General features: G+C 36.6%; 3 protein-coding genes and 2 non-coding genes across 7 annotated transcripts; 1 reads left to right on the forward strand and 4 right to left on the reverse strand.

Moving 5' to 3' along the window:
* Nucleotides 1-4,875: 4,875 nt before the first annotated feature.
* Nucleotides 4,876-4,979, reverse strand: LOC117128739. Its single transcript, XR_004452132.1, has one exon. It is a non-coding gene; the product is annotated as a small nucleolar RNA Z279/snoR105/snoR108 (small nucleolar RNA).
* A 635-nt stretch (nt 4,980-5,614) lies between these two features.
* On the reverse strand, nt 5,615-5,686 carry TRNAE-UUC. Its single transcript has one exon. It is a non-coding gene; the product is annotated as a tRNA-Glu (tRNA).
* On the reverse strand, nt 5,687-10,906 carry LOC103843360 (respiratory burst oxidase homolog protein B). Of its 2 annotated transcripts, XM_009120078.3 has the most exons (13): nt 10,439-10,906; nt 10,025-10,178; nt 9,861-9,909; nt 9,666-9,779; nt 8,542-8,976; nt 7,857-8,243; nt 7,642-7,737; nt 7,299-7,414; nt 7,109-7,211; nt 6,912-6,985; nt 6,362-6,629; nt 6,055-6,283; nt 5,687-5,970 (listed from the first exon to the last, which is right to left on the reverse strand). In XM_009120078.3, exons 1-13 carry the CDS (start codon nt 10,842-10,844, stop codon nt 5,861-5,863), a joined length of 2,541 nt encoding a protein of 846 aa, XP_009118326.1. In that variant the 5' UTR covers nt 10,845-10,906; the 3' UTR covers nt 5,687-5,860. The 2 variants fall into 2 exon arrangements, with proteins under 2 accessions (XP_009118326.1, XP_033136769.1); XM_033280878.1 differs by having other exon boundaries at nt 7,109-7,414.
* Nucleotides 10,907-11,794: 888 nt separating this feature from the next.
* LOC103843363 (probable mediator of RNA polymerase II transcription subunit 37b) lies at nt 11,795-14,657 on the forward strand. Of its 2 annotated transcripts, XM_009120080.2 has the most exons (6): nt 11,795-11,879; nt 12,005-12,269; nt 12,680-12,891; nt 12,988-13,710; nt 13,789-14,026; nt 14,120-14,657. In XM_009120080.2, the coding sequence occupies exons 1-6, from the start codon at nt 11,834-11,836 to the stop codon at nt 14,595-14,597; spliced, it is 1,962 nt and encodes a 653-aa protein (XP_009118328.1). In that variant the 5' UTR covers nt 11,795-11,833; the 3' UTR covers nt 14,598-14,657. The 2 variants fall into 2 exon arrangements, with proteins under 2 accessions (XP_009118328.1, XP_033136770.1); XM_033280879.1 differs by having other exon boundaries at nt 11,851-12,269.
* Nucleotides 14,658-14,689: 32 nt separating this feature from the next.
* LOC103843362 (protein SRC2 homolog) lies at nt 14,690-15,941 on the reverse strand. The gene has a single exon (XM_009120079.3). It carries the CDS (start codon nt 15,834-15,836, stop codon nt 14,868-14,870), a length of 969 nt encoding a protein of 322 aa, XP_009118327.2. The 5' UTR covers nt 15,837-15,941; the 3' UTR covers nt 14,690-14,867.
* Between the last annotated feature and the right edge of the window lie 1,942 nt (nt 15,942-17,883).

Raw genomic sequence — 17,883 nt, forward strand, 5'->3', positions numbered from 1 at the left:
TATTTTAAATCATTTTAGTGGACGAAGAAAGCACCATAATTTGTACAACGAATTTTCTTAGATTCACTTCATCATACTCACCATTTTACCATTTTAATTACATAATTTTACATGAGCTTCTTCACCCTTCCCGATTATTTTCTCGTTATTTATAACTACAATATAAAGTTATAAACTATATATATTATAAATTAATAATTTATTTACCCTTGAAGTCTAACGATTAAAAATATAACATAATTCAATATAGATATATGATTCTATTAATAAATTAGCAGTTACAAATTTGAAATTTCTAGTAATATCAAAAGTCATATGTTAGTTATTATCTTTTAAATGATGTCTATTTTTAATTTTTTTGGATGAGAATATTTTGGATGAGGTGGATAGTCTCAAAAGCCTTGAATTTAGTTCCTTTTATATAGTAGGATTTTTTTAATCGTCTCTGGTAAGCCACGTAAGCACATTCTGTGACCTCTAACAGAGTTGCTATGGCTGCTACTATATGCATTCTAATTGTGAATCCAAGAAGATGAAATAGAAAGGAGGATCAGATCATATTTATAATTTGGATCGTTTCTGGTTGTGGGTCTAATTTATTTTCAAAAACTGATTTGGTCCAGAAATGATTTTAAATAGGTGTTTAACATATTTTGAATCTTTTTGTATAAACCCATGCATTAAGAAGAATTACTGTAGTTTTGACACATTTCTGCGTATCAGTTTTGCTACATTATCCAATACTCTTATGTAGATACAAAACATTTTTCTATTTTTTGGTTCATTGTAAAGTTATATATGATATGATACTTATGTGTTTCTATGGATAAAAATATTTCCTACTAGTTCAAAATATTTTTGAACAGTATTAAAATAATGCACTTGCAAAAGATTTGCTAGATTCTAGACTTTTAGCATTGTTGATGTCAAAAAAAATAGAGCATTGTGTCTTCTACAGTTCTACTTAGCTAAATTTGTAAGGTTGCTTTTTTTTGATTGATCAACCATACTTTTCGACGCAAAATTCCCTCCTTGCCAGAATATTAGTTGGTTTATATTTGTGTTTAAATTTGGCTAATGAAAGAAATAAAAACTTATATATGTAATCAAAAACTGTTAAAGGAATTATAAAACTGCATGTTGATGCCTTTACTCCGAAAAATGAATTTTTTTATAATATTTATGTTGATTATTGCTATCATTTTAGGGGTGAGCGAAGCAATTTGGCATCAAGTTGTTGCGCCTTTGTCTAAGTGCGAGAAGAACCGAGTGATTATTCGAAATGAACTTGGTCCTGGTAGAAGTCTAGAATATCATTGTCATTCTAATGGAAAAGATCAAGGCGTCCAGTTTTTAAAATTCAATGAAGAAAGGAACTTTGAATTTGTCGATCATTTTTTTGGAAAAAAGAATAAAGTGAATTGTGTTTTGAGGCAAGGGTTGCGGATGCAGAATTCTTCTCGAGACTTTGAAGCATACCATACAAGTAAAAAAAATATTTGTGGACAGACTCGTGAATGGATTGCGAGAACAGATGGAACATACTTTCAAAGAAATCGAATTAAGCCAGCAGCGTTTGTGTTTCCTTGGATTAATAAAAAACCTTAAGAAAATCTAATTGATGTTTCTGATTAAGACACTCAAAGTCTTTAATCGTTTCTAATTTTAATTATTGTTGTTCGTTTTGTAAACTTTGTCATGATTCTGCTTTCGTGTCGAATATTAAGAAAGTAAACATTGTATCTATGTAATTATGTATATTTTTTTGTTTGTCATCTATTTATAATGTGTTTTAAATAATAAGTATGCAAAAAAAAATTGGATTTGTGGACAAACTATTTTCTTGGTATGTTCACGGAGAACCATTGCTCGTGGCTCTTATACCATGCATCATCAAGCGTTCTTTTACTTATTCGGCTTTGCTTTCGGAATATAAGAACAACATATCTCGATTCAACACCTTCATTATCTCTTTATCTTCTGCACAAGAATGAATCAAACTCTAAGAATCATCCACCAACTCCACAGTCTCACTTCACCACTGTTGGCGTGTTCTTCTCCTTGGCACACATCTTTTAGTTAAAATCACCGACACGTGTTAGCTTTTTGGCTTACTAAGACCCACCTTTCCTCTGCGTTTCATCCAATAATACATCGTCACGTCATTTACAATGACAAACGTGTCTGACATGTCAGGTACTGATTTTATTACGTGGCGGCACATTCCAACGTGGCAAGAGGCTAAATATCCATGAGATGAGAGAGCAGAGCAACTTCACTTGTAAAAGAAAGTGAGTTTCATTAGATTTCTGACGTTCCTGGTTGCAATTGCAGGTAATAACAAACAAACATGGATATACTTGTGGAACTACGTACTATCAAAGCACACTGGGATTGTGAGTACATGTCTTTCGCTTCATAACTTCGAATGGGGAACTATTTGACTAATTAAAAATTGTTCTACTATGTTATTTGACTGTCTGTCGTTAACGTAATGAGAAGGCCATGTTACATGGATGATGCACCAAAGCTAAAGAATTTTGAGTCATTGACGGGGGTGAGTTAATTTAGGTGCAATGTTTATTTGCTATATTAACTACAAAATATACTATCATTTAAGGAATGACACAAAGTTTGCAACCTTTATTCACCAGATCATCTTTGGCGTGGTCAAGAAAAGATTATTGCAGATGTTTGTTCCTTCAGAAGAGTTCGAAAAAAACGTGGGGGGATCAGAAGTGCAGAACGAGTTTAGTTTCAAGTTATCTCGCCTCTCAAATCTCTGTAAGTGGCATGCTCAACTCTTTATCACTTCATTAGAACAGAGAAATGTTCACTGGTCAGTCATAAATAGCTCTAGCTAATTTGATCTTTCACTCACCACTTACCTTTACAGTTATGCTGTTAGAGGGCAATCAGAAGCTGTTAGTAGCATCTATCAATCTGATCGTTTATCTAAACCACCTGTGAGTCTTAGTTGCTTTTCCATTTTAAACACTTCCTGCGCAGGATGACATTTGTTTTCTTCAACTCTTCTTTTGCAGGTTTCAATGGAGAACAATAAATAGAACTGATCAAATCCCATTGGCTGCATGCCTTGTTTCGGACCACTTGGCAAATGGAGTGTAAAGTAGCTTGAAATGTGTAACACAGAAGGTAGAGGTTCAACGTCGCGACCCTTTTATCCGCAAGAAGCACCATGATTCCTTGCGCCATTGATCAGAGAAAAGAGAGGAAAGGAGTCTCTGCACTAGCCCCGACCATACCTCTTGAGAGTAACTGCAACTAAAAAACAGATGATCACTTGTTTCCAGATGTTGTTTGCACAGAATGCAGCTCGCTTCGATGCCCACATTCCATAAAAGCATTCTGTCTCCAGTCGTTAGTCTATTGTGCACTGCTAGCCACGCCATGAAGGCATACTTCGGTGTTGTGTGAGGGAACCAGATACTGGAATGCCAACTAACAATAGGGGCAGGGCTTCTAAGAAGCAACCATGTGTTGCAGGTGCTGAACCTTGGTTTGAAAACGTCCGCAGTAAACTTCCATACCGAAACATCCTCTCTTGTTTTCATCTTACTACGCTGTTTATAAATTGCTTCCTCAATCATAGTGTAGAAATCTGATCGATGTCGCCTTGGCCGTCGCGAAACAGCATTTGCAACACTTGCCTTCAGAGAAATCTCCATGTCTACACATCCTCTGGCTCCCGTGAGATCCAATAGACGACCCATATCAGACCAAGCATCATACCAGAACGAGGAGGCTTGACCATTCTTCACCTCCACACGATGGAAATCCTTTGCCTTATATCTCTATATTTCAAGAGTTTTCGCCACATCAATGATCCCAAAGGTACAAAAGCTACAATGCTAATTAGTTATAATTGAAAAAATTAAAATATAGAAAAACCGAGCGTTAATGACACAATTTCCTTATATATATTTGTGAAAGCCATAATTATTAAATATGGTTTGTTTGTTAAAGCCATTATTATTCTAAAACTTAGTTTAAAAAAAACAACTATCAATCAATCAAATTAAAAGATTTAATTGGAGACTTCTTCTATAATTAACACATGAACAAAAATCACTAAAGTGACTTGTCAATTTATATATAGGAAGATAGAATGCTAAAAGGACACATGTCATTCTTGTTGGTTAGTTACCTCTTCTTTTTTTTGTCTTTGGTTCTAAAGATGGATGAAAGAACAGATGGATTAAATCACAGTGGAAGAAAGATGACAAGTCTGCTGGGGAGTGGAACCACACTTCTGGAAATTGGTCTGGTGATGCTAATGATAAATGCATATGATTCAGCCTTCAGAGCTAGTTATGGACTCATGATTTATTGTTTTTCCCGGCATATTCTTTAGTTGTTTTTCCTTAATGCTTTGTTGCAACTCTCAGGTACCAGACCAGCGACTAGCGAGGACTACATATTCTATGGCAGTTCAGCCGAGTTCCCTGAGTTTACAAGGACAAAACCTTTGTCTATAATTGTGTCCATCAGTCTATAACCGTTCCATCTGTTGACAATTTCAGACAAATCTCGAACGCACGTTAAATATGTCTTAGTTGGTCTGCTAAGTGTGTCCTTGCAAATAAATCCCAGGAAGCATAGGAAAGTAAACATGTTTATAAACCATGTCTTGTTATATTGGTTTGAAATCTATACAATAAAATATTTTATAATGAAGTTTTAAATTCTATTTTTAAAAGTACATATGAGAAAAACAAATGTAATTTTTTTTTTAAAGTTTAAAATTATTAAAACCTCTATTAGTTTTTCAAACAAAAAAAAAATATTTAAAAAGATATATATTTAATTAAAAAAAGCCTTTTATTTTCACTTAAAAATTTTCCATTCAGAAGAGGGATCAGAAGGTAAAACAAATGAGAGCGCTCAATTGTCGTAACAGGCTGAGCGAAACGCTCTTCCCGCATAAAATAGCGAGTATTGACCACTCCTCATTTCCCCTTTAACATGCCTGAAGGATCATGCTTTAACTCTGAGCCACAGCTGCGTTTTATATACCCAACTAAAAGCTTCCCAACTTCACTACTTACCGATGTGGGACTATTCTCAATTTAGCTATACAGTATAAACTGGGCCACGACCCAATACGATACAGGGGCCACACGCGGAGCATTAAAAATTGGATCAATCTGAAAACCGGATCATAATGTGAGTGGAAACGTGTCTCTCCATTCATAACTTTGAGTGGAGAAATGATCTGATTAAAAACGTAATGAGAAGGCACATGGATGCACCAAAAAGCTAACTTAGTTACTTTGAACACACTACGACATTGTTTGCTTCAACTCCTCTTATGCAGGTTTCAATGGAGAACAGTAAGTTGAATTACAGACTGATCAAATTCCCTTGGCTGCGACTGCCTTGTTTCGGACCACTTGATAAATGTCAATCGTTCGATTATGAGAATCATATTAAGGAGATCTTGAACCATTTATTTGATAAACTTGTCATGTGTTTCAAAATCTAAAGTAAATACAATATCCCCTTCGAGAATAAAATTGCGGAAGATATAGTCCGTTGCCATAATATATGGCTAAATTTATCCACAGCTTATAAAAATTAAAAGTAAAAATATCTCCGATGCCGGGAATCGAACCCGGGTCTCCTGGGTGAAAGCCAGATATCCTAACCGCTGGACGACATCGGACTTGTTGAACGTTGATATGTACTCACTAAAATGATTCCGGAATAGTTAATACGTTGCTTAATGCTTTCGAGCTGTCAGAAAGTAGTTATTATAATTATACAAACCAAACCAGTATAGATAGGTAAGTTTTATCAAAGACACTGTGTTCTTAAAATGCTAATGATGAACTTGAAATTAAAAATTTTCCTTGTGGAACTCAAACTTGGTCGAAGTTTTCCTAGAGAAATCTTGAGCCAGTCCCTTCAACTCTCCTATGATGCATGATTTACCACAGTAGAAAACCCCTACAAACATAATACAAAGGTAAAATGCGTTAGTGCTACAACGATTCTATGAGAAATCTCATGAAACTGTTGTGGTGCACATACCAACTCGTTGATTGATGTGGTTCACCGCGACATGCTTGAAAACGCTGCGCCAGTCGGGTCTTGCGAAATGGGTCCGGACCCGAGTACCTGACACAATGTCAATGCCGTTCTTGGCGTGGTGCAATGACTGCAACATCGTGATTAGTGCTGATCTCGCGTCTCCTTCCTCATAGACGCTCGTGCAGTAGTTATGTAGCTCAATAATTCCCTCACTATCATACTCAGCTACCTTTTTATTTCATTTTTATCTTAGTTACTTCCATGAATGAGATAACATTACTCAAAAATACAGTTAACTACATATTACCTCGTTCATGACCTCACTAAACCATTCTAAAGATCCTTGCTCTCTTGTTACCCAATAGAAATAAGCTCGTTTTGTGTTGCTTCTATTGACATTGTGGCTTGTGCCTTCTTCAATGGATTTGTGGTTCTTGATGTTGTTAAGAACGTCCTTAAGTATACTGATTAATGGGGTCGCTCCGATACCTAGGCCTACCAGAAGCAATACATCGTAGTTTCGGTAGTCTTGTGCTTGGGCGCCATATGGACCATCGATCAAAAGCCTCGGAAACCTTTCGATGTAATGTGATTAGCAAAAAGAATTAATCTAATAGATATCCATAACATTATTTCTGAAAAGACACTTTTAACAAGGAAACATTTGAAACTTAAAATTTCATGTGTTTCTTAAACTATGTCTTTTAATTTGCTTCAATATTCATTATCATGTATGTTAATAAACAACATTTAGTAAAGCTAAGTGCATCATTGCAAACTTGTACATGTTTAAAAATTTTGATTCGTAAATGCTTTGTTTCCCTTAAACATAATTACGGAAATATTAAATCAAATACCTGGTTATGTTATTGGCTTGAACTAAGTCAGCTGTGAAGAGCCCACTTTGACTTGTTGACGGAGGTTGACAAACCTATTTTTTTGTTTGTTTTTTTACGTCATTTTTTTGTTTGTTTATAGCTAAGATAATAAAACAAACTATAATGCTAATCAAGAATGTATTTATATATCATAAATTTACTCTTGAAATCATTACCTTCGAAAATAAGCATTTGAGTTGTGATGTCCAATCGCCGAGGGTGCGGATATGAATGCTGAGGAACTCGTCTCCCGAAGCCGAAGTAATTGAAAACGGATGCCTATAATAATATCGAAAAGAGATTAAATTAACAAAACAATGAAGTTTAATTAATTTAATGATCTGTCCAATAACTTTTTGTAATAACCATTGAAATGGTGAGACGTCGGAGCAGTTAACATATATGTACTGCCCACTTCTATACTTGAACCCTTTAGGTTTTGACATGTAAAGCGAAAGTACGTTTCCTGGATACACCGCAACCTGAAAATTATTTTAAAGTAAATTTGTTTTGTAATGACTCCAAAAGGTTTGGTTTTGTAGGATGGATATTATCTAGTCAGGCAATATTATATAGAATAGTCTTGGATATATTAGCATGATTTGGATACTTGGTTTAATTTTTGATAAGGAGGATGCTTGTTTCAGTATTAAAATGTGTAACACCTAATATGTAGAACTTTCAGTTTAACTGCAATATTGAGATATACCTTCAAAATGGTTACCGCCTTGGACCCTGATCTAAACAAACGTATCAATCTTTCACACGCATACAATATCGTTGGAACAGCCAGATACATCCACGTCTGTCCAAAAAGAAAACAGACACAAATAAAAACACAGTGTCTCCATTAGAAGTTCATATTTAATTAGAGTTATGCAAGGGATTCTCGCTAAAATAGACGTAAGACTTTTTTTTACGTACCGTTTTTTCATACCATTTCTTGGAGAGATAAATAAAGTAGCTATGCACGATTAGAAGCACATAAACGATGACAAATAAATGGTGTGAGTACCAAAACGCGTTGAAACCGGTTAACCGTTTCAACGTTTTTGGTAGGCTTGCACGGTTGCGTCTGAACCACGATTGAGCCAAGGCGTATGCTATTACCATTAGAACCACCATGGTCACTCCGGTCCATCCATCTGTTCCTTTCACGAACCACCAGTAATTGTCTGGCCTCTCGTCCCCGAAAAACTTTTTCACTGGCTCATACTCTACATATTTTGCATGCAGCAAACGCGGAAAGTCACATGCCAGGTGAGAAATGGCATGTAAGCCTACTCCAATGGCGATCCCAAACGCAGTAACCTGCATGAAAATGGAAGAATAATCATCGAATTGTTATTAGAAACGCTAGCTACAAGTACCAACTAAGAGTTGAGTGAGTAGCTAAAACTTTTGGATTGTTTAGTAGGGAGGGGTACACACATTCAGAACCAGAATCTCTATACATTAAAATAAATAAATGTACGCTACAAGTTGTTTATTTTCTTCAACGACGTTTAGGCTAATTGATATTGTCATCAAATGATTGCTAAAAAATGAAGATGACATAAGAAAATTTATAATGAATAGAGAAATCTTTAATTAATAATTGCATAATTACCTTGTGGAAGTTGATATTGTCATCAAATGGAACAACGGACCCAAGCTTGGAGTTGGTCCGTAGCCAAGTGATAGTGTTCCTACAAACAGGCAAGAGAATGAGAGCCATGTTGAATTTCAAGGTCTCTGCGCTGCCTTTGGCCACAGAAACACAAGAACCCAAGACCTCAAACACGGCTCTGCGTTTATACTGTAGAAATTTCCAAGTGAAGAGAGCGATGCAAATGGATATCCACAATGTTAGCACCCATATCCTTTTCCAATTTTCCAAGAAAAAGTATTTTATATCTCTGGCAAATCTTTTCAACGGATTTCTCTCTTTTGTTGGTATGAGCTTCTGGCTCAACATCTTGCTGAGGGCACGCTTGTTCTCGGATGATGGACTGATGTCCGATTGGCTTGGAACTTGGAGAAGCAATGTTTCCAAGTTGTACAGCTGTAAATAGATGCATAGTATCAGACGTTTTCAAGTATTGCTAAAGATTTAGAAATATTTTTAGACAGTTTTGATGATTTATTGTTTGAAGGTAAATGAAATCATTGTTCCGTGGTATGTAAAATGATTCATGGCATGTCACGTTGTTAGTCAATCCATAAAAGATGTTGGTCAACAAAAGAATACCTACCCTTGGGTAAAACTAGTGTTTTCTCTTCATATTTTACAAGCAACACATTCTCACATATCATTCTCTTATTTTACGTCATATTATATTGAAAAGGACATAAAGTAATCATATAGCTAATATTTTGAGTATTGTATTTCTAGGGAGAAAAACATGGAAGCTGATCTGTTGGCTAAGCATTGTCTAGCTGATGAACAAGTATTGTATGCTTTAAATGTTACCTAACTCGATCTCTGAATGAGTAATGAATGTTTGTGTTTCAAAAAAAAAAAACAAAGCTAATATTTTGAGTGCAGAATTAAAGAAACCAAGCTAAAGTTATCCTTTGACGACAAGAATAAACCGTAGCTAGCAGCAGTAATCCAGATTAGAGTTATTAAAAATGATAAAATTTGTTTTTTATTTCTTTTAAAAATAATAGAGGAGAAGTTGTCTACCTATAAAATTATCTGAAATTAATTTACCAATATTGTTAACCACTACATGTATTGGGACGACGAACCTCGATATATCCAAGGTTGTCGGGATCGAGTTCTTCCATGATCAAGGCAGCATATTCGTCTACCTTTTCTTGAATCCTTGATAGTTGGTTAGACGAAGCACTTAAAGCAATTATCTACAAACCCAAAAAATAAACCGCATTGTTAACTTCAAATAAGCAGGGCGTATAACGAAATCAAAATCGATTTATTCTCACCTCCTTAACCTCTTCTCCCGTAATACGACCGTCCAAGTCTTTGTCCACCCTTAGTCACATAAGCACGGGGTAGTAGATGATTAAGTAACTCTCTTACAATCATGCCATATTTTATAACGAGTGCATCAAAAGATACATAAATATAAAACCATATACATACTTACATATCAAAAAAGATTTGCAGCCTAGCATCAAAACTATCGCCTGCGATCTGCTCCCAGAAATCGAATAGTTCAGTTTTGGAGATCGACGTAGTCCCTCTCCTTCGGACCAACGCCTCGAATAGCTCATTCACAAATTCGCTCGATTCAGCCATTCCTATTTCATTGAAAGTAAATTTAATTAATACGAATATTTTATTTCTCTTTTTCCCAAAAGTTATAAATAAAGATAAATCATAAATGTAACAGAAAGAAATTATATAGACTTTGACCCTTTGAAAAATAAATTGAGTTTTGGCTCTGCAATTAAAAAAAGAAGGTTGCCTAATGATCCAAAAATTACTTGGCTTATAAAAATATGCCTTAAAAACTGTTTAAAATGATCTCGCAAGAACAATATTTGTCTAGAGAGATTACCTATGCAATGTCCAAATTTAGATTTTGGGAGCTTCCCTTCAACAGCCAACTCATCGAATCTCTTTTCAACTTCATCCCAGCCTCTACCAACGGCGTCGTTTTGGGTTATAAACCTCAAGCCTCTAAGAGCAAACATAGCACCTGACTTACACCGGTCGAGCCTGCGTGAAGACAACGACAATGACTTCACCATCGTTTTCAGCTTCCCCGAAACAACCGACCGGAGAACTGCCATCGGCTTATTCTTTTCCAGCTTCAGTGAGCCGAGGCTGTCGTCTCGAGTGTCGAGCGTAATCTCTACGTAGTCCTCACAATCGTCTGAACCAGTGGCTTCACATCGGGAGGTTATATCTCCTTCGGACCAAGATTCCATTTCCTGCTCCATCTTCTCTTGCTTGTCTTCCATTTCCGAACAACTACACTACACACTCTTCTCCTTTTTATAAAGGATGATGAAAGTCAAAATTAAAAAAATTATTAGCATGTGCTTGGCTTTTATAATTAGTATTTTATTATTTGTCTCAATAGTTTATATTTTATGTTTACCGGTCTTGTACTCGAAGACGACTTAGAGTACTGTTATCATGATCCAGCAATATGTTCTTTTTAGAATAATAAAGGTTTATATCGTGCCAACATATACTATGACATACATGCAAAATTACAAATCATGATCTATATATGTATGTATGTATTTATTGCTGTATTTGAAATTGACATCCATATTAAAAGGCTTATTTCGATAATTATACACTTTTCAATTATTTAGTTATTGAAAATAAATATTTAAAGCGAGTCAAAAACCAAGGGGCCGCCATGAGGGTTGGTTTGCATAATTTGTTATTATCCTATTGTTGTCGTACGTACTTTGATTCTGCCTTTAATAAAACACAGAACATGGCAAACTTCTTTTCATTTGTATGATTGTGTCTGCGCAATAGATAAATGGAGTGGTTAAGCGATGGTCATCATGTTCTTCCAAAATTACACCTCACCTCTTGAATTTGATATGCATTTGTTTTGGCACCCTACTAAAGGCAGAAATAATAGTAGTGATCAATCTTTTATAAAAAAAATTGATTACAAAAACCGAGATGATAATTGTGGTCCAAGTTTCTGGATAACTATTAACTTCTATCTGAATAAGTCGTAAAACTTGCGGGGGTTATAGGTTGACGAGTTAATGAAACGTGTATCTTTGTTATTGGATCAATTACGTGAATAGAAAGCTAAGAGCGCGCCAACAAAAAATAGTCCATTCAGCTTACGTGTCAAGTAATGATTGGAGCGGACATATAAATACATTAGCAATATAAATACGTTGTGAGCTTCGTATTCTTCTAAACCCTAAGCATAACTATTCTTCTGTACGTACGCAAGCTCTAAACAACGAAGATGACGAATAAAGCTCTTGCATACTTGGTTTTTATGATGACATTAGGTAAATTTTAGACTTATCTATGTGTTTGGATGGACTGATCGGTAGTAATACTCAACTATTTTTTAACTGGCTTATCTTTGACGAATATATGTGCTTATGGCGTTTGATGTTTATGAATCGAGCAGTTTTTATGTCAAGTGTGGCAATAGAAGGCGAAGAGGAGAAACTTGGGACAGTGATAGGGATCGATCTAGGGACTACATACTCATGTGTTGGTGTGTACCATAACAACCACGTTGAAATCATAGCAAACGATCAGGGAAACAGAATCACACCATCATGGGTTGCCTTTACCGATACCGAACGTCTCATAGGCGAGGCTGCTAAGAATCAAGCGGCCAAGAATCCTGAAGGGACCATCTTTGATCCAAAACGTCTGATGGGAAGAAAGTAAGTGTTTAATTAGTTTTCAAGTAAGGGTTCGACACGCAGTGGCCACAATTCCACTTTCTATTTTTTTTAACAAAAAAAAAATTAGTTTTCAAGTATGTTTTGTTGATTCTAAAACTGATTTAAATCTTACTGCATTAGTAAAAATACAGATTTATAGATAATAATGTTTTTATAAGGAAAAAGATTATCGAGTTTTGAGATTGTATAAATATATGGTTGTAAAGTTATAAAGTATCATTCACACAAACAATATACAAACTCTAAAATATGTATTTGCTTTCAGTCGTGTTTTTCTCTAAGTATTCTTGCTTGCTTTATGCTTAATTCACATTAATTTGTTTCACAACATGTTTAGTGTATGATATTGAACTTTTCTTATTCATGTTTTTGTATATGTTCTCTTACAGATTTGATGATCCTGATGTACAAAGGGATATCAAATTCTTGCCATACAAAGTTGTGAATAAAGATGGAAAACCTTACATTCAAGTGAAGGTTAAAGGCGAGGTGAAAGTGTTTAGCCCAGAGGAAATAAGTGCTATGATACTAAGCAAGATGAAGGAAACAGCTGAAGCTTTCTTGGGAAAGAAGATCAAAGATGCTGTCATTACCGTTCCAGGTATGTAGTAACATGTTGTGTCCCCCACACGTTCTCCAAGCATGTAGTATTAGATTGTGTCATAATAAGAACGTCGCTTGGTTGTTTTTTTTGCAGCGTATTTCAATGATGCGCAGAGACAAGCGACAAAGGACGCAGGTGCAATCGCTGGACTTAACGTGGTACGTATAATAAACGAACCCACAGGTGCAGCCATAGCTTATGGTCTAGACAAAAAAGGTGGGGAGACAAACATCCTAGTGTATGATCTCGGTGGTGGAACATTCGATGTTAGTATCCTTACCATAGACAATGGCGTCTTTGAAGTCTTATCAACAAGTGGAGACACTCACCTCGGCGGAGAAGACTTTGACCACAGAGTGATGGACTATTTCATCAAACTGATCAAGAAGAAGTACAACAAAGACATAAGCAAAGATCACAAAGCTCTTGGTAAGCTAAGACGTGAATGCGAGCGTGCTAAACGAGCTTTGAGCAATCAACACCAAGTCCGAGTTGAGATTGAGTCTCTCTTCGATGGAGCTGACTTCTCTGAGCCTTTAACGAAGGCAAGATTCGAGGAACTTAACATGGATTTGTTCAAGAAGACGATGGAGCCAGTGAAGAAGGCTCTTAAGGATGCAGGATTGAAAAAATCCGAGATAGATGAGATTGTTCTTGTTGGAGGAAGCACTAGAATCCCTAAAGTTCAAGAAATGCTAAAAGATTTCTTCGACGGCAAGGAACCTAACAAAGGGACTAACCCTGATGAGGCTGTGGCTTATGGAGCCGCGGTTCAAGGTGGTGTATTAAGTGGTGAAGGTGGTGAAGAAACTCAAAGTAAGTTACTCACAAATAGTGTAGTGATTGAAGATTCACTTGGTGTATATTCAAACCCTAAATTTTAATTGAAAACAGATATTCTGCTGCTTGATGTTGCACCGTTGAGTCTCGGTATCGAGACGGTGGGAGGCGTGATGACGAAGGTTATTCCGAGGAACACGGCTATACCGACAAAGAAGTCTCAGGTGTTCACTACTTATCAGGATCAGCAAACAACTGTGAGCATCAAGGTCTATGAAGGCGAGAGAAGCATGACCAAAGACAACCGTGAGCTCGGAAAGTTTGATCTCACAGGGATTCTTCCTGCTCCAAGGTAAAATCTGATTCAATCTTGGCTTATATTAACGTTTATGTTTTGGTTAGGTTTCCGGTTACTTGAGACGCAAGAAACCAATTAATTTTTCAGGGGAGTAGCACAGATTGAGGTGACTTTTGAAGTGGACGCAAATGGGATTCTACAGGTGAAAGCCGAAGACAAAGTTGCAAAGACGTCACAGTCTATTACAATAACAAACGATAAAGGTCGTCTGACACAAGAAGAGATCGATGAAATGATTAGAGAAGCAGAGGAGTTTGCTGAGGAAGATAGGATTGTGAAGGAGAAGATCGATGCGAAGAACAAGTTAGAAACGTATGTTTACAACATGAAGAGTTCATTGGAGAAGCTTGCGGAGAAGATAAGCTATGAGGATAAAGCGAAGATGGAAGTGGTTTTGAAGGAAGCGTTGGAGTGGTTAGAGGAGAATGTTAATGCGGAGAAGGATGATTACGAAGAGAAGTTAAAGGAGGTGGAATCGGTTTGTAACCCGGTTATCAAGTCGGTTTACGAGAAAACCAGTGGAGAGAGCGAGGAGGATGAAGAAGTTGGTGATGATGAGTTATAGTCAGGTCACAGGTGGTTTATGGGTGTTTTTATTATTTTAGGCTTATTGGATTTGAAAATGTTTTATTTTAGTTCATTAGTTTGGTCCTAACGTGATGCAAATTATTATTATTACACACAAAAACAACTTCATCATGTCTTTCATTAGGACAAAGGCAAACTAAACAAATAAAGACAAGACAGAACTTGATCTCTTACATGATCAAACCAGTGCAGCAGTTACCTAAGAGATTGCAAAAGTTAAAAACACATACATAGAACAAACGAGAAATCAGAAGTCAAAGTCGCCACCCATGTCACCCATATCAGCCATGTCATCAATCGCTTCACCAACAAGCAACCCACCCAACAACCCAGCTCCAAGCCCAAGTCCTAGACCCATACCCGCTCCTCCATGCTTCTTCGGTTTCTGCGGTTTACCATAAGCTGCTTGCTGTTGCGGGTAACCGTACGGACCCTGTGGTGGATAACCAGGATATCCATAACCAGGACCTTGTGGTGGATAACCCGGGTATCCACCTTGCTGTGGAGGCGGATATCCACCTTGCGGGTATGCACCTGGTGGCGGATACCCACCTGGCCCAGCTGGAGGATACCCACCGGGTCCGCCAGGTGGCGGATATCCACCTGCCTGCGGGTAACCGTAAGCACCACCGTGTTTATCATCATGTCCTGGTGGTGGATATCCGGAAGGACCCGGCGGGTATGCAGACGGTGCACCTTGACCGGGCGGGTAAGCAGTAACCGGCTGCTGATCCATAGTCTTATGATCCAGAGTCGATGGACCCGGTGCGTGAGGAGCACTCGCGGATCCGTAAGTATACTTCTCACCAAACTTAAACGAGAATTTGAGAGACCCTTTCGCCTTACCGTTAGGCAGCCTCACCGCGTACGTCACCGTCTTCTCCTCCTCGCCGCCGTCCTTGTTCTGATCCAAAAGCTCCTTCACCGGAACGCTAACCTCTCCCACGGGCTTATCCCCGGCGATGGGACGATCAGCCACGATCTCGATGACTAGCGTGAGGCGATTCTCACGCGCCGCCGCGTCGTCGACCGTGAGCTTCATCTGATGTTTCCATTTCGGTTTGGTCCCGCAGTCTTTGTCAACCTTCGTCTTCTGCTTGGTCCTCGCGTCGCCGTTGATCGAAACGACGGCGTATAAGTCTTGCTTGCCGATCAGTTGGATGTCTTTGAGATCCTCCGCGGATATGATCGTCAGATCTAAAGGTCTACACTCCATGCTGTTTGGTCGGATCGAGATGAAAGAGAAAAAAACTTTTGAGATTTGAATAATTTTTAGCAAAGAGAAGATTTTTATGAGGAAATGGAAAAACTGGAGAGGGCAAAGATGTATATATGTAGTTTATGTTCCTGTCGGTTTACTACACACGGGACGGACACGCACAAGGTTAGATTATTGTTTTTGGAAATAGATGACGCGTTTATTACTTTTTTTATCCTATAATTAGTTCTTTTTTTTCCTTATTCTAAGGTTTCCTTAATTAATGTTCTTGCTGTTTATTAGTTTAATAAAGAGATTTTTTTTTGTCTAGATTCTAGAATATAACGTAAACCATGGGATGGTAAATGATGATGGTAAATCTTGTATACGTTTTGAATTTGGAGTGGTGAAAAACAATAATAAACCGAAGATACCATTATTCTTTAACAACGCATGTTTGATAAATTAAAGCTCAATGCATGTTTGTTGAATTCAGGTTATATCGGATTTAGATACTGAATTCAACAAACATGCATTAAGCTTTAATGTAACAAACTGTATCATGGTTTTTAAAGAAAGAAAAACGTTTTATAGTCTTTTAGAAGTTTTGGAGCTGCTTGAAAATGTATTATACTTAGTTCTTAAGCAGGTAAAGATACATGGAAAAATGTTGAAAAATACAGATAAGGAATCTTTTGGAAAGGAGGATAATATCGAGCATCTTTCTTCGTATTTTCTTAAGTATTCAAGTCGAATGCGCGTGGAATAACTCAGAAGATGTTTAGTGCTTAATTCTCATTGGTTCTCATTTTCTTGATGGAATCATCCTTTTAAGTTTCAACGATAGCCTCGTCTCCGCAACTCGCGTGGCCCTGACGCACCACCCATCCACATTCTCTGCAACTTTATTCTCCTTCACGTACATTTGTAATCAAACCGAACATACACGTTACACCAAGTTGATATATACTACCATTTATTTCATATCTTTAGTTTCTTAGAAACGTTTACACTAGATCATAGTTGACATATACCAGAGAAAAGGATAAAAGATTTTCTGTTTGGTCGTTAAACTTTTCTATGATTAGAACAAATCAAGAGTTAAGTCTAAACCAGTTTTTTTTTTAAATTAAAAAGTCTAAACCAGTTGACCTTGTTGTTATCTTCAAGTCTTGTCAGTCTCCAACGTTGAATAGTACTATGAGGCTATGAGCTTTCATCTTACATCATGTGCTGATGTGCACAATGCGATGTCACTATCATTAAATTTGACTACGAAAATGGTGCCATGGAACCAAATACAACTCTTCATTACTGAGTTAATTCAGATTCCAATATGGTAAAGATGTATGATACATGCCTGTTCTTTGTGCTCTATCAATTTGTGAATTTTTTTATTTTAGAATATCATACTTGTTTAATATTTAAATCTATGCATTCACATTCTTTGTAATTTTTTTTGTTTGTATCCATATTTGGGATGTATACTATCTGGGCCTTGTAGAACATGAACCAAAAAGAATTAAGTTTTTTCTTGAAACTTGGTTCCATTGTTATCACTACAGAGCTTGGTTTTGATGACTCTAACTTAACCAAAGCAGTCTCCAATAACTTGGATAAGGCAATCAAGCGGCCACAGCAAACTAGCTGCACTTAATTAATCAAGATTTGTACAGTAATATTAACATTGTTGTGACATTAGCTTAAACTACCAATACAACAATTCAGGATTTGTATGCTTTGTAAATTATATGCATGATCATCACCATTCCACTTTCAATTCTGTGGATATAGACCATATAAAAGAAACATTTCAATCAACTCCCCCAGCAAACCGAATCATAGGAACATTACTTGATACAGAAGGAAATAATAAAAATCTAATATTGAGCAATCTAATATTCAATGAGATGAGATGATAAGAGATTTGAAGAAAGTTATGAAAAAAAGATAATAAAAATTGTAAGAAAATAAAACAGCCTTAGATATGTTATGTTTAACTAATAACAAAAAAAACTTTAGTCTAAGACTCTTACTTCTTCTGTACACATTTATTCTATAGCAA

Source organism: Brassica rapa, chromosome A09, assembly GCF_000309985.2.
Source record: "Brassica rapa cultivar Chiifu-401-42 chromosome A09, CAAS_Brap_v3.01, whole genome shotgun sequence".
Classification (NCBI taxonomy): Eukaryota; Viridiplantae; Streptophyta; class Magnoliopsida; order Brassicales; family Brassicaceae; genus Brassica; species Brassica rapa.